The sequence below is a fragment of the Tamandua tetradactyla genome, chromosome 2, assembly GCF_023851605.1.
Source record: "Tamandua tetradactyla isolate mTamTet1 chromosome 2, mTamTet1.pri, whole genome shotgun sequence".
NCBI lineage: Eukaryota > Metazoa > Chordata > Mammalia > Pilosa > Myrmecophagidae > Tamandua > Tamandua tetradactyla.
The window spans coordinates 137,035,717-137,050,339 of NC_135328.1; the positions used below are offsets into that span (position 1 = coordinate 137,035,717).

The 14,623-nt window shown below is 37.2% G+C and overlaps 1 protein-coding gene across 3 annotated transcripts in view; it reads left to right on the top strand.

Moving 5' to 3' along the window:
• Window positions 1-14,623, top strand: part of NVL (nuclear VCP like) — a 251,999-nt gene that overhangs the window by 99,556 nt on the left and 137,820 nt on the right. For all 3 annotated transcript variants that reach the window (XM_077149137.1, XM_077149138.1, XM_077149139.1), the window contains exons 9-11: window positions 2,713-2,847; window positions 6,623-6,724; window positions 8,085-8,202. In XM_077149137.1, the coding sequence (XP_077005252.1) occupies window positions 2,713-2,847; window positions 6,623-6,724; window positions 8,085-8,202 (355 nt within the window). The remainder of the gene's footprint in view (window positions 1-2,712; window positions 2,848-6,622; window positions 6,725-8,084; window positions 8,203-14,623) is intronic.

Sequence of the window (14,623 nt, forward strand, 5' to 3'; positions counted from 1 at the left end):
CTGCTTGCAAGAATATTAGGAATTTCCCAGATAGGGAAATTGAGTATTTCCTCCTTTCTCCCCAGGCCTTCAGGGGACTTTACAAATACTTTTTTATTCTCTGTCCAAATTACTGTGGGATATATCATGGCATCATATTAAGCTATACAAACCAACAGTATCTCACACCCTATTCAAGATTCCATGTAATTATGGTGTTCAAATAAACTGATCGTGCAAGTTAAATTAGATAATGCACTAACCAAAACATAAATTTTGTACCAAATAAACTTCTCTCTCTTTGGTCTCATAGAAGTTGAAGTTTTAAAATATGGACTATGTATTAGTAAGGGTTCTCTAGAGAAATGAACACTCGCAAATATAAAATTTATGAAAGTATCTCACATGACCGTGGGAATGCAGAGTCCAAAATCCACAGGGCAGGCTGTGAAGCCGACGATTCTGATGGAGGGTCTGGACGAACTTCACAGGAGAGGCTTGCCAGCCTAAGCAGGAAGAGAGCCTGTCTCTTCTGAATCCTCCTTAAAAACCTTCCAGTGATTGTATTGAGCATCACTCATTGCAGAAGACACGCCCCTTGGTTGATTACAAATGAAATCAGCTGTGGATGCAGCTGACGTGATCATGATCTAATTCTATGAAATGCCCTCATTGCAGCAGACAGGCCAGCACGTACCCAACCAGACAAACAGGTACCACCACTTGGCCAAGTTGACACATGAACCTGACCATGACAGACCATATCATCCTTTTTATTTTTAAAATTTTTTATTAATTAAAAAAAATTACAAGAAACACAAACATTCCCAACGCATACACTCAATTCACAATATCATCCATATCATCCTTTACCATATATTCTGATTTACCTTAGTCATATCCAGATCAGCTTCATTCTTATCTCTAGTCGAACTCTGGTCACTTTTTCAACTTTTTATCAGTTGCTGTATGTGGTGATGCTGACTTTCATAGCTTCAGAGCACTAACTCTAAATACCTGAAGTTTCTGGGAACCATCAGGATATACACAAATAGCTCAGTATATCAGACTTTAGAAATAGCAGTCTACAGCTCTGGAGCTATAGACTGCTATAAGAGTTTATAATCTAGAACCCTTTACAATAAGCCCAACCCGATAACCCATGCTCTTGACTTCAGTTCTCCAAGTTTGTATATTATAGTTAGTCCGTATGAGTGAAGCATGATAATATTTCTCTTTTCGTTTCTGATATTTCATTACTGTTCTCAAGATTCACTCATCTAGTTGCTTGCCTCACGACTTCATTCCTTCTTGAAGCCTTTTAGTAGTCTATTATAGTATACACCATAGTTCCCCCTTCCATTCCTCAATTGTTGTACCCTTAGGCCACCTCCATCCATTGCAAATTGTGAACACTGCTGCCATAAACTAGGATGTACAGATGTTCGTTCATGTCCTACTCTCAGTTTCTCCGGTTATAGAACTAGCAACGGGAGCGGGGTAGGGAGGGATTAGGATCATATGGCAACTCCACCCCTAGCATCCTGTGGAACCACCACAGCACCCTCCAAAAGGCTGCACCTCTCAGTTTCCTACTGACAACAAATAGGTACGTCTCTTTCTTCACATTTTCTCTAGCACTTGTTTTTCTCTGTTAGTTTTTTTTTAACCTAAAATTCCTTTACTGGAAAACAAGGACTTTCATTCTTTTTGACAGTATAGCTCTTTATTTTTTTTATATTTTTATTGAGAAATCTTCACATACATACAGACCATATATAGTATACCATCAGTGGCTGACAGTATCATCACATAGCTGCGTATTCATTGGCATGATCATTTTTAGAACATTTGCATCACTCCAGAAAAAGAAAAAGGAAAAAAACTTATACATCCCATACCCCTTGCCCTTCCCTCTCATCTGTCCGTACCCTGGTAAAAGGTACATCACACACTTTTCACAATCACACAGTCACATCGTAAAAGCCATGTGATTATACAGTCGTCTTTAAGAATCAAGGCTACTGGAACACAGCTCTACAGTTGCAGGTATTTCCCTCTAGCCACTCCAATATACCATAAACTAAAAAGGGATGTCTGTATAATGCATAAGAATAACCTCCAGGATAACCTCTCAACTCCGGTATCTTTCAGCCACTGAGACTTTATTTTGTCTCACATCTTTCTTCCCCTTTTTGGTCAAGAAGGCTTTCTCAATCCCATGATTCCAGGTTCCGGGTCTCAGTTGTTTTGGAGTTCCCCTGGTTACAGGAGTTTGGTTGTCCCCTCTCTTTCCCAGGAGACAGACATACCTCTCCCAGGTGTTTGAAGCTCTTAGGGAAGAGGGTTTTATTTCCCTTTCTGTCACCAGCTAGCTATCCAGGGACCATACCCCACAGGCGGCCTGCCTCCAGAATGGTTGATAGGCACCAGTAGCTGCCATGTGAGGAGAGCAATTTATTGTCCTTCCCAGTGAATTTACCAGCCTCTTCCTGCTGCTTTTCCCTGGGATGCTGTACAATGTTCTTCTGGCTTCCTGAGTTTCAAAATAGTTGTTTCAGATAGTTCCTGCCTGTTTTATAGTTGTTTTGGTAGAAGGACTGAGTCCTGAAACCGTCTACTGTGCCATTTTCCTTGGAAGTCCCTCCCTACTATATTTTACTGCCTCAAAGAAATAACTGGTTATTTCTGTCTTGGGCTATGAAAGATATTTTCCTCCTTATTCCTTGCCAGGAAGTCTGCAAGATGCTTATACATATGCATCACCCAGAGGTGTACCAACACCTGGGCGTCGTACCCCCACGTGGAGTTCTCCTTCATGGGCCACCAGGATGTGGAAAGACTTTGCTTGCACATGCAATTGCTGGGGTGAGACTTAACAACACTTGTTTGCTTTTGTTATTTTTGTTGTTATTTGTTTTTGTTTGTTCTGTTTGGTCAATTTAAATTAAATCTGGCATACTTAAGGAGAATGTGACTGTTAAGATATCATCCCCTCTTCGATTTTTACCTCTTCCGTGCAGTTATTTGTGGGATTTTGTTTTAAGTGTATACAATTGTTTTTATCTGACAAAGTTTGGGTGGGAAGTGAAATCATATAGCTACAAACAGTCCTTTTATCAGTTACATAAACTGTTTAAAGGAAATAGCCCTATATTTACCTCATTAAGAGATGCATTACCAATAAAAGTTTATTTTTATACTTGACACCTACTTACTAAAATGCATTGTATGTTCATACTTTTGATCATTCATGTATTAAAAAATACATTCCTTTTCTTGGCAAATTGACTCTACTTTGGCTGGTGGTCTCCTTCTTTGGAGCTTAGCCTTCAGATCAAGATGAGTCTGACATTTTATATTTAAGAATTTCATCTACCCAATGAGACCACAGGAAGAGAGGTTTATTTTGTCCAGAAAATTTAGATTCTGGAATTTCTATAGTACATAATCTGATTCAGCCTGTTTGGATAGATCATTTAAACAACCTAAACGCAGGGAGCCTAGAGTGAAAATTCAGGCTTGTAATTCTGTATAGCTAAATGTAATGCCTGGATATATTTTTAGAGAGTATGTTGAATACATTATTAAAACATATTGGCAAAGTCCCTTGAGGAACGGGAGACAAAATAGGGACCTATTAAGCATTACCACCAGGAAAACCCCTGATACTATCCCAAACATTAGGGACTCCCAAGTCTGTGGGCCACAGCCTTGATCTTGAAGCTTGCTCTTGTGAGCCTTATCTATGTAACGGCAAAGCTAAGCCTACCTGTAATTACGCACGAGTTACTTCCAGGGGGTGTCTTTTGTTGCTTAGATGTGGCCCCTTTCTCTCTAAGTCCAATTCTGCAAGTAAAATCATTACCCTCCCCGCTACGTGGGATATGATGTCCAGGGGTTAAAGTTTCCCTGGAAGTGTGGGATATGACTCCCAGGGATGAGGTTAACCCTAGCACCATGGGAGCAACAGTGCCGTCCTGACCAAATGAGGGAAGAGTTTTAACGAAGTAAGGTGTTAGTGGCTGAGAGAATTCAGATAAAATCAAGAGGTTACTCTGGAGGCTACTCTTACACAAGCAGATACTGAACTTATCATGGTTTGCCAAATCCTAACCAAAAGCATTCCTGCCATCCCTAAAGAACATCTAGGGCTCTGTTGGAGATTCTACAAAGGTTCCATGCACTAAGATTACTTTCCAGAAACCTACAACCTCCAGATAGGTTCTTAGGCCAGATAAGTCCTGAAACACAGAGGGGCCAGCCTCTCCAGAACATCAACTAGTTTCATTCCCCTATCCCGCATTATCTATAGCCCTTTTCAACATGAAAAAGTTAAAATGGGCATAGTCTAAATACCCCTAAAAATTGGGAGAAATGTCAAAGGAGGAGGAGGTATATCAGAGAAGATAGGAGTTAACAAATGACTGCTGACTCATTATATTGTCATTTCTTTTAGTCTCCAGTGTCTTGGAGCAGCCAGAAGGAAAAACCGAAAATTGTGGAACTGTAACCCAAACCAAACTCTTGAAGTCTGTTTTAAAATTACTTGTTACAATGTAGTTTGAAATTTATTGTGTTTTTGATTTTACAAGTTAAGAAAAAAAAAGATCAGTCTGAGGCAATGGGAAGTGTTGCAGCCTCTGTCTATTCTCTGCCTGTATGGAGCCAGAGCCCAGTTTCCTGGGTTTGTGCTTGCTCTAGGCCTTGAGAATTCTGTTTACAGTTTAAAGTAATATGAGTGAAAGCCCCCTCTGCTCCCTTCAGAATAGACCTCCTCCCCTTCCTGGATGCATTCTTGAGTGACTTAATACAGGTAGTCCTTTACTCAGGGCCGTTTCATCGTAATTGTGTGTCACATTGTCCTGGCTATCTGCAAGCAGCTTCTCTGCCTTCGGAACAAACTCTGAGACCAGTTCCCAAGTTCATTCTCTCAGACTTCTACCCAGTAGGTTGGTACTCACATATATGCACCTCAGTATGCACTCAGGGGCCACTCTGCTCACTCTGGAGCAGGGAGGGCCAGGAAGCCACAATGGGGAAGCACAAGCTGACCCACCTGCCAGCTTCTTCTATGACTTTCAAAAGTTGCATTTTTTTTTTAAATTCAGCACTCAACTGTTTAATACAGCCCTTTATCTATTTTCTCTAGTTCGAGGAAGGGCAGTGTCTTTTAAGATTCCATGTATATGACTCACACAGTGAACCCTATTATAGCCAGTGTACTATATAGTTAATATAGTACAATTATAAAATGTTCTTTCGTGAATTGTAACAAAGGTATCACACTAATGCAAGGTGTTAATAGTAAGATGCAGTTCTAGTTTGCCAAAGCTGCCAGAATACAGCATGCCATGGATTGGCATAAAAGGGAATTTATTTAAAAACTTAAAATTCTCAGAGGAAGGGCAGTTAACTTTGATCTGAGGTTCTCTTTTACACGGGGACGACAGGGTGATAACTGCTGGCCTTCTCTACTGGCTTCTGGGTTCCAGCAGCTCTCCCTGTGGTGATTCCTTTCTGTATCTCCAAACGTCTGGGCTGAGCTGTGAGTGCTGAGATAAGGTATGCTGAGCTGCTTGGGCTGAGATGGGTTGAGCTCTCTGTATAACACCACTATTACCTTTAATCTTTCTCCCACTCTTTGTGGTATTTGGGCTATGCCCATTCTATGTGTGTTTATATACTCTTTAGTGTTAAAATGATCTTTCTTTCTAAAATGGTGATATTAGATGCTTACTTGGCAACGTGTAAAGTAAGCAGCCTTATTTTAGCTTATCAGATTTTTCTGGAATTGTATCATGTGGTGAAATACAAAGTATCTAAGTAACTTCAATTAGAAAAGTAGCATGCTATATACCAGTCATTTATACTAGTGAGCTACAGAAAAGTCATTTTTACAGGAAAGCTTGATGGTTTTGCTTCATTTATTCATTAGTGCAGCTAATCTTTATTGTCTGACTACTACATGCCAAACATTGGGATATAGTGGAAAGTATAACAAACCCAGTTCTTATCTTTTGAGATTCATTCTAATGTGAGAGACTGATGTTTATTCATACACATATATCCTATACATAATGAGAATTGTAACACGTTCAAGACAGATAAAGTGCAGAGTGGTGTGTGGTATGTAATTCGGATACTCTGGTTAGATTTGGAAATCAAGAAAGGTATGATTGAGTAAATGAAATTTCAGGGTAGTCAGAAGAATAAGAAGTGAACCAGGCTTGTTGCCGTTTGCGTTGTCTGGACCACCATAATTTCTCCCTTTCTCTTAAAGGGCCCAGCTCCTCTAACTAGTAACTTGTTGTTCTCTAGGTAAGGGTTAAGAATGTTAGTAGGGTGTATAAGGGACAGCTGTGTCACAACCCTCACTATTTCCTGTCCAATAGATAAGTAACAGGTAAAATTGTTTAGGCTCAGTTCTAAGAGGAGAAAGACAAGATTTAAGACACTTTAGTCAGGAAAGATAATAACCAAGTTTAATAGTAATGTCTGTAAAGTTAAAAGAGTTAATGTGTTTGAATAAAAACTTCAGTTGTTAAATAATGTTTTTCACTGGCCCAAAACAAAGATAAAATTCTTTAGAAAATGAGTCCTTTTTGAAAATTCCACCTTTCGTTTATGTATTTGTACATAGGAACTTGAACTGCCAATTCTGAAAGTAGCTGCCACAGAGATTGTGTCTGGAGTATCTGGAGAATCTGAACAGAAGCTGAGAGAACTCTTTGAACAAGCTGTGGTGAGTCTAAGGTCAGGTTCTAAAATGATGTAGAATTGTATTAAAGATACTGTTTCGTCTATCCACTAGTATTTGTTAACCCATTCACTTGACCATTCTTTTGCAATCATGCTAATTTGCTGTATATAATGGGTAAGTATTTGAAGTTGATTTGATGATAGACTTGGATTAAATAATCTGTTTAATCTGAAATTAAATAAAATTATAAATGTTGGCTGCAATACCCAGTAGTCATATATTTAAAATATATTAGCTTTATGATATTTTTTATACCTTTTACTTGCCACAATTTGGATTTGAACAGCATTGAAAAATAAATTATACAAAGGCCAAGATAAAGTTTTCTCTTTACATAATTGAAGATGTCTGTTTTAGTTAAACAGTTAAATGTTTAACCAGTGGTTAAATGGTTCAAGTCACAAAGGCAGATTCATATCCCTGTAACATGACACATTAATTGTGTGAACAAGAGACTTATCTATTCCAACCCCCAGTTCCCTGATAATAAACTTGGATAGTAATAATAACCAAATCTCATGAGATTATCAAGAGGATTAAATGACAAGATTTAGTGTTGGCACACACCAACAGCCCTGTAACTGTTAGCTTTTAAATTATGTACACTTGAGCAGTGACTAGTCATGACTGAAGTTAGTGATTAAAAAATGATGAGAGTCAATTTTTTGGGGGGGAAGGGGTGCATGGTCCGGAAATCGAACCCAGTCTCCCAAATGGAAGGTGAGCATTCTACCACTGAGCCACCCGTGCACCTTAAAGTTCAATTTTATGTCATTGTTTGCAGTCAACATGCATCATGGCTGGTGATCATGGTAAATACAACTGCTAGATGCTGGCATGAAATTTGAAGAGAAATTTATTTTAGCAGTAATTTAAGAAATTCTCTCGACATGCATGCCAATGAAACAATTGAAAAGAGCTCATTTTGGAAAACAGATAATACCGGAGAGAGTTTAGCTTTGCTTTGCACATTGTCCTTCCCACCCTGTCTGTGTCTGCTGCATGCTGCCCACACCTTTTTGAAAAGTCAGTCTTCACATCAAGCCACATCTTCCAGTCCATCAACGCAGAATGTTTTTCCATTAATTTGCATCTTTTAAAATTTCTTTCGGTGGTGTTTTAGAGTTTTCAATGTACAGTTCTTTTACATCTTAGTTAAATTTTTTATTCCTAGATATTTTTTTCTTTTTGATTCTACAGTAATGGAAATTATTTTCTTAATTTCCGTGTCACATTGTTCATTGCCTGTTGAGTGATCCATGCACTTTATATTTACAGGTGCGTAAGTATTTTGCAGTATAGGGATGTATTTATGTTTGTCTTGTGATATTTTTATTTCTAGTCAAATGCCCCCTGCATCCTTTTTATTGATGAAATTGATGCTATCACTCCCAAAAGAGAAGTTGCTTCAAAAGATATGGAACGAAGAATTGTAGCCCAGCTCCTAACCTGCATGGATGGTCAGTTTTAAATAATCAATTCATTTTAAGATAATGAGTTGTTGTTTTAATAGTATAAGTATTACCTAAAAATAATCTAAATCCATCAAGTAAAATAAAACTCAGAGTGAAAAAGTCTTTTTCTTTTCATAAGCAATTACTGTCATTAAGTTCTTAGATTTTATCTCACAATTATGTTTTCGTTATTTATATGAAACACGTTCTTTAGTTTTTTATACTACTGGGATTGAACCGTACAAAATTTGTTCTGCAACTTGTTATTTGTATGTTAACAATATGTCTTAGAAATGTTGTCATTTAATACATTTAGATTTGCCTCTTTGTGGTTGCTACATGATATTCTCTAAAATAGATTTATCATACTGTGTTTAGAAATTCCTATTTTGTTAGATTCCTAAGCTGTTTTCAGTGTTTTCCTTTACAGTAAAACAAGGTACAGGGAATATATATATTTTTTTTTAGTGCCACATCTCTTTTTCTTTTCTCTTTTTTTAATTTTTATTTTTAAAATTTTTATTTTAGTGGCTATTATTTTATTTTATTTTTGTGTGGGCAGGTGAGAACTCTGCTGCTGAGCCACTGTGGCCCACTCAGATCAGTTTTATTTTATTTTTTTACCCCTCCTTCTCATTGACCACTAGTATTTCAGTCTACCCAATTTATTTTACCCTCTGTCCCACTATTATTTATTTATTCTTTATCCATATTTTTTTATTCATCAGAAAAAAAAGCATCAGAAAGAAATAAAAGGAACATCAGACATAAGGTTTTCACAATCACACAGTCACATTGTAAAAGTTGTATCTTTATATAATCATCAAGAATCGAGACTATTGGAACAGAGCTCAATAGTTTCAGGTACTTCGCTCCAGCCACTACACTACACCATAAATTGCAAAGGGATATCTATATAATGCATAAGAATAACCTCCAGGATAACCTGTCCACTCTGAAATCTCTCAGCTACTGAAACTTTGTTTTGTCTCATTTATCTCTTCTACCTCTTAGTTAAGAAGGCTTTCTCAGTCCCTTGATACTGGGTCCTGGCTCATCTGGGATTTCTGTTTCACATTGCCAGGAACATTTACATCCCTGGGAGTCATGTTCCACATAGTGGGAGACGGCAGTGAGTTTACCTGCTGAGTTGGCTTAAGAGAGATAGGCCACATCAGCCATGAAAGAAGTTCTCTGGGGGTGACTCTTAGGCCTAATTTTTCTTTTATTTCTTTTTTTTTTTATTCTATTGTGTCTTAGGTCTAATTTTAAGTAGGCTTAGCCTGTCCTTTGCAGTAGTAAGTTTCATTGGGGTGAACTCCAAGATTGAGGGCTTGGCCTGTTGACTTGGTCATCCCAATACTTACGAGAATATCAGTAATTCTCAAAATGGGGAAGTCAAATCTTTCCTCTTTTCTCCCCAGTCCCCCAAGGGGACCTTACAAATACTCCTTTTTATTCACTGCCCAAATTATGCTGGGATATATCGGGGCATCACTCTTACCTGTACAAACCAACCATATCTCCCTATTAAGGATTCCATGTGCTTACAGTGTTCAACTAAACTGACCATGTGACCATGTAAGTTAAATTAGGTAATGCACTACCCAAAATACAAACTGTGCACCAAATAAACATCTCTCCCTTTGGTCTCAGATAGAAGTTGAAGCTTTAAAATATGGACAGTATCATCCTTTACCCTGATTTACCTTAGACCTATCCAGATTAACTTCATACTCATCCAGACCTCAAGTCTGATCACTTTTTCAACTCTTTAAACAGGTCCTGTATGGGTTACTGCTGTATTTCATAGCTTCAGAGCTCTAACTCTGAGTCTCAGGTATCACATAAACACCCAAAGTTTCTGGGAATGACCAGGTGATATATTTCTCAGAATTTAGAAATATAACAGTTACAACTCCTGAATATATGTAGCTGCTGTGAGAGCTTACAGTCTAGGACCCAACCTGTTGATGCATGTTCTTGACTTCAGTTCACTGAGTTTTTATATTATACTTAGTCCATATGATTGAGACATGATAATATTTGTCTTTTTGTTCCTGATATTTCATTCAACATACAATTCTTAAGTTTCATACACCTAGATGCATGCCTCACAACTTCATTCCATCTTATAGCTGCTCAGTAGTCCATTTATGTATACACCATAGTTCCCTCTACTGTTCCGCGGTTGTTGGACCCTTATTCCACCTTCATCCATCGTGGATTGCAAACACTGCCATCATAAACACCAGTGTGCAAATGTCCATTTGTGTCCCTACACTCAGTTCCTCCAGGTATATACTGCGCAACAGGTTTCAGAATCATATGGCAACCCTACCCCGGGCCTCTTGTGGAACCACCACACTGTCCTCCAAGGGGCTACACCTCTCAGTTTCCCTGCCAACAGTGAATAGATACATCTCTTTCTCTATATTTTCTCTAGCACTTGTTTCTCTCTGTTCATTTTTAAACAATTTTATTTGCACATCATACAATCCAGCCTAGTTGTGTAGGCATGCCTTCATCACCATTATCTGTATGAAGACATTTCCTTTTCTTCCACAAAGAATCCATACCCTCCCTCATGCCCCTCACCTGTTGACATTTAGTTTTGGCATACCTTTGTTACATTCAGTGGAAGCATATTATATTATTACTGTTGACTGTAGGTTCTGGTTTGCATTGATAGTGCTTTGTCCCCATATACCATCTATTTTCAGCACCCTGGAATGTTGACATTCATTTGTTCTCCCTCTTGCAAAAACTTTTTTATTTGTACATTTTCTCAAGATCATTGTCCATTCTGGGCATTCCCAAATTATGTCATCTCAGTTTTTATCTCTAGCTTTCCTTTTGGTTTCATATGTGCCCTCAGACCTCAGTCATACTCACATTCAGCCTCATTCTGTGTACTTACATTTCATCCATGTTGCTTCTTGTTGGATTGTTCCTTTTGTTAATGCATAGTGTCCTTCTTTGTCTCTTCTACATTTGAAGTCTAAGTATGTAAGATATTAGTATAACTATTCCTGCTCTTTTCTGATTGTTGTTTGAATGAAATATCTTTTCCCAACCTTTCACTTTCAACCTATTTTTGTCTTTGGGTCTAAAATGAGTCTCTTGTAGACAGCATATAGATGGGTCTTATTTTTTAATCCATTCTAACAATCTGTCTTTTGACTGGGGAGTTTACTCCATTAATATATAATGTTATTACTCTAAAAGGCAGTATTTTCTTCTCCTGTTTTGTATTTTGGATTTTATATGTCATACTTTTTTTTTTCCTCTCTTTTTACCTTTACTGATAGTCTTCACTTCTATACTCTTCTCCACACCTTTGTCTCTTGCCTTTTCCTGTTTGCCTGTAGTGCTCCCTCCAATATTTCTTGCATAGCTGATTTCTTCGTCACAAATTCTCTCATTCGTTGTTTGTCTGATAATATGTTAATTTTCCCTTTTTCTTAAATTTTTCTTGTGAAATAGAACATATATACCAAAAAAATAAATTTCTGAGTACATTTTAAAAAGTAGTTATATAACAGATTTTTAATTGATTTTTTAATTAATTTTTAATTTTTTAAAAATATAACAACAAATGCAAACATTCTTTTGATCATTCTGTTCTACATGTATAATCAGTAATTCACAATATCATCACATAGTTGGGTATTCATCATCAGAATCATTTCTTAGAACATTTACATCAATTCAGAAAAAGAAATAAAAAGACAACAGAAAAAGAAATAAAATGATAACAGAAAGAAAGTTATACATGCCATACCCCTTACCCCTCCCTTTCATTGACCACTAGCATTTCAATCTAAATTTATTTTAACATTCGTTCCCCCTTTTATTTATTTCTATTCCATATGTTTTACTCATCTGTGGATAAGGTAGATAAAAGGAGCATCAGACACAAGGTTTTCACAATGACACAGTCACATTGTGAAAGCCATATCATTCTACAATCATCTTCAAGAAACATGGCTACTGGAACACAGCTCTACATTTTCAGGCAGTTCCCTCCATTACATCTTGACTAACAAAGTGATATCTATTTAATGTGTAAGAATAACCTCCAGGATAATCTCTCGACTCTTTTTGGAATCTCTCAACCATTGACACTTTATTTTGTCTCATTTTGCTCTTCCCCCTTTTGGTTGGGAAGGTTTTCTCAATCCCTTGATGTTGAGTCTCAGCTCATTCTAGGGGTTTTCTCAATCCCTTGATGCTGAGTCTCAGCTCATTATAGAACAGATATTAAAGTTTCGTATGGATTACAGTTTCAAGACTCCCCCTCATTTTTTGAAGGACAACTTTGCTAGATGTAGAATTCTTGGTTAGCAGTGTTTCTCTTTCAGAATCTTAAATATATCATACCACTGCCTTTTCACCTCCGTGGTTTCTGCTGAGAAATCCACACATAGTCTTATTGGATTCCCTTTTATGTGATACATTGCTTTTCTCTTGCTGCTTCCAGAATTCTCTTTGTCTTTGACATTTGACTATCTGATTAGTAAGTGTCTTGGAATATGTCCACTTGGATCTCTTCTGTTTGGGTTATGCTGTACTTCTTGCATCTGTAATTTTATGTCTTTCATAAGAGATGGAAAATTTTCAGTGATTATTTCCTCCATTAGTGTCTGTCCTTTTCCCTTTTCTTCTTCGTCTGGGACATCCACAACACATATGTTCATGCACTTCATGTTGTCATTTTAATTCTCTTGAGACCCTGCTCATCTTTTTCCATTCATTCTATATTATATATTCTCTTTTGTGTATTATATTTCAGATGTCCAGTCTTCTAGTTCACTATTCCTTTCTTCTGCCTCTTCAAGTCTATTGTTGTAGGTTTCCATTGTTTTTTCCATCTCTTCTATTGTGCCTTAAGTTCTGCGATTTGTTTTTTCAAACTTTCTATTTCTTCTTTTGTTTGCTCGCTGTCTTCTTTATATCATCCCTCAACATGTGGATTTGATTTTGTTTAAATATGAATTACCATCTATTTTGAATACCCCACAATATTGACATTCCTTTGTTCTTCCTCATGCAAAAACGTTTGTACATTTAGTCACTATCATTGTACACCCTAGGCATTCCTAGATCGTACCATCTCAGTCTTTATTATCTATCTTTCCTTCTGATTTCATTTGTGCTCCCTCCTTCCTCTATCATTCTCACATTCAACTCCATTCAGTGTACTAACATTATTGTGCTACAATTAGGTTGCATTTGCATTTCTGAATTTTTACAATCAGTACCATTTCACAATTTATATCCCTTCAGATCCAATTACCCAATATCTATCCTATTTCTATCTCCTGAAGGCTCAGTTCTTAACTGAAATCTCCAAGTTCATTGATTAATGTTAGGTCATATCAGTGAGACCATACAGTATTTGTTGTTTGTTTCTGGCTAATTTCACTTTTTCTTATCTAATTGTTACACATTGTTACATCTAATTGTTATCACATTGTTACATACATCATGGCTTTATTCTGTCTTACAGCTGCGTAACAATCTGTTGTATGTATATACCATCCCTTGTTTAGCCACTCATCTGTTGATGGACATTTGGACTGCTTCCATCTCTTATCAATTGTAAATAATGCTGCTATAAACATTGGTGTGTGGATGTCCATTTGTGTCCTTGTCCTCATGTCCTCTGAGTAGATACCTAGCAATGGTATTGCCAGATCATATGGCAGTTCTATTTTTTGCTTCCTGAGGAACCACCAAACTGCCTTCCACAGCGGTTGTACCATTTGATAGTCCCACCAACAGTGGATAAGAATGCCTCTTTCTCTACATCCTCTCCAGCATTTACCGTTTTCTGTTTTATTGATAATGGCCGTTCTGGTGGTTGTGAGATGATATCTCATTGTGGTTTTGGTTTGCATTTCCCTATGACCTAAGGAAGTTCAGCATCTTTTCATGTGCCTTTTAGCCATTTGTATTTCCTCTTCTGAGAAGTGTCTGTTCATGTCTTTTGCCCAGTTTGTTACTGGGTTGTCTCTTTGTTGTTGAGTTGAACAATCTCTTTATACATTCTGGGTACTAGACCCTTATCTGATGTATCATTTCCAAATATTGTCTCCCATTTTTAAGCTGTCTTTTTACTTTCCTGACAAAGTTCCTTGATGCACAAAAGTGTTTAGTTTTGGGGAGTTCCCATTTCTTTCTTTCTTTCTTTAATGCTTGTGCTTTGGGTGTAAGATCTAGGAAACTGCCTCCTATTATAAGATTTATAAGATATTTCCCTACATTTTTCTTGTAGAAGTTTTATGATCTTAGATCTAATGTTTAGGTCTTTGATCCATTTTGAGTTAATTTTTGTATAGGGTGTGAGATATGGGTCCTCTTTCATTCTTTTGCATGTGGATATCCAGTTTTCCAGGCACCCTTTATTGAAGAGAGTGTTCTG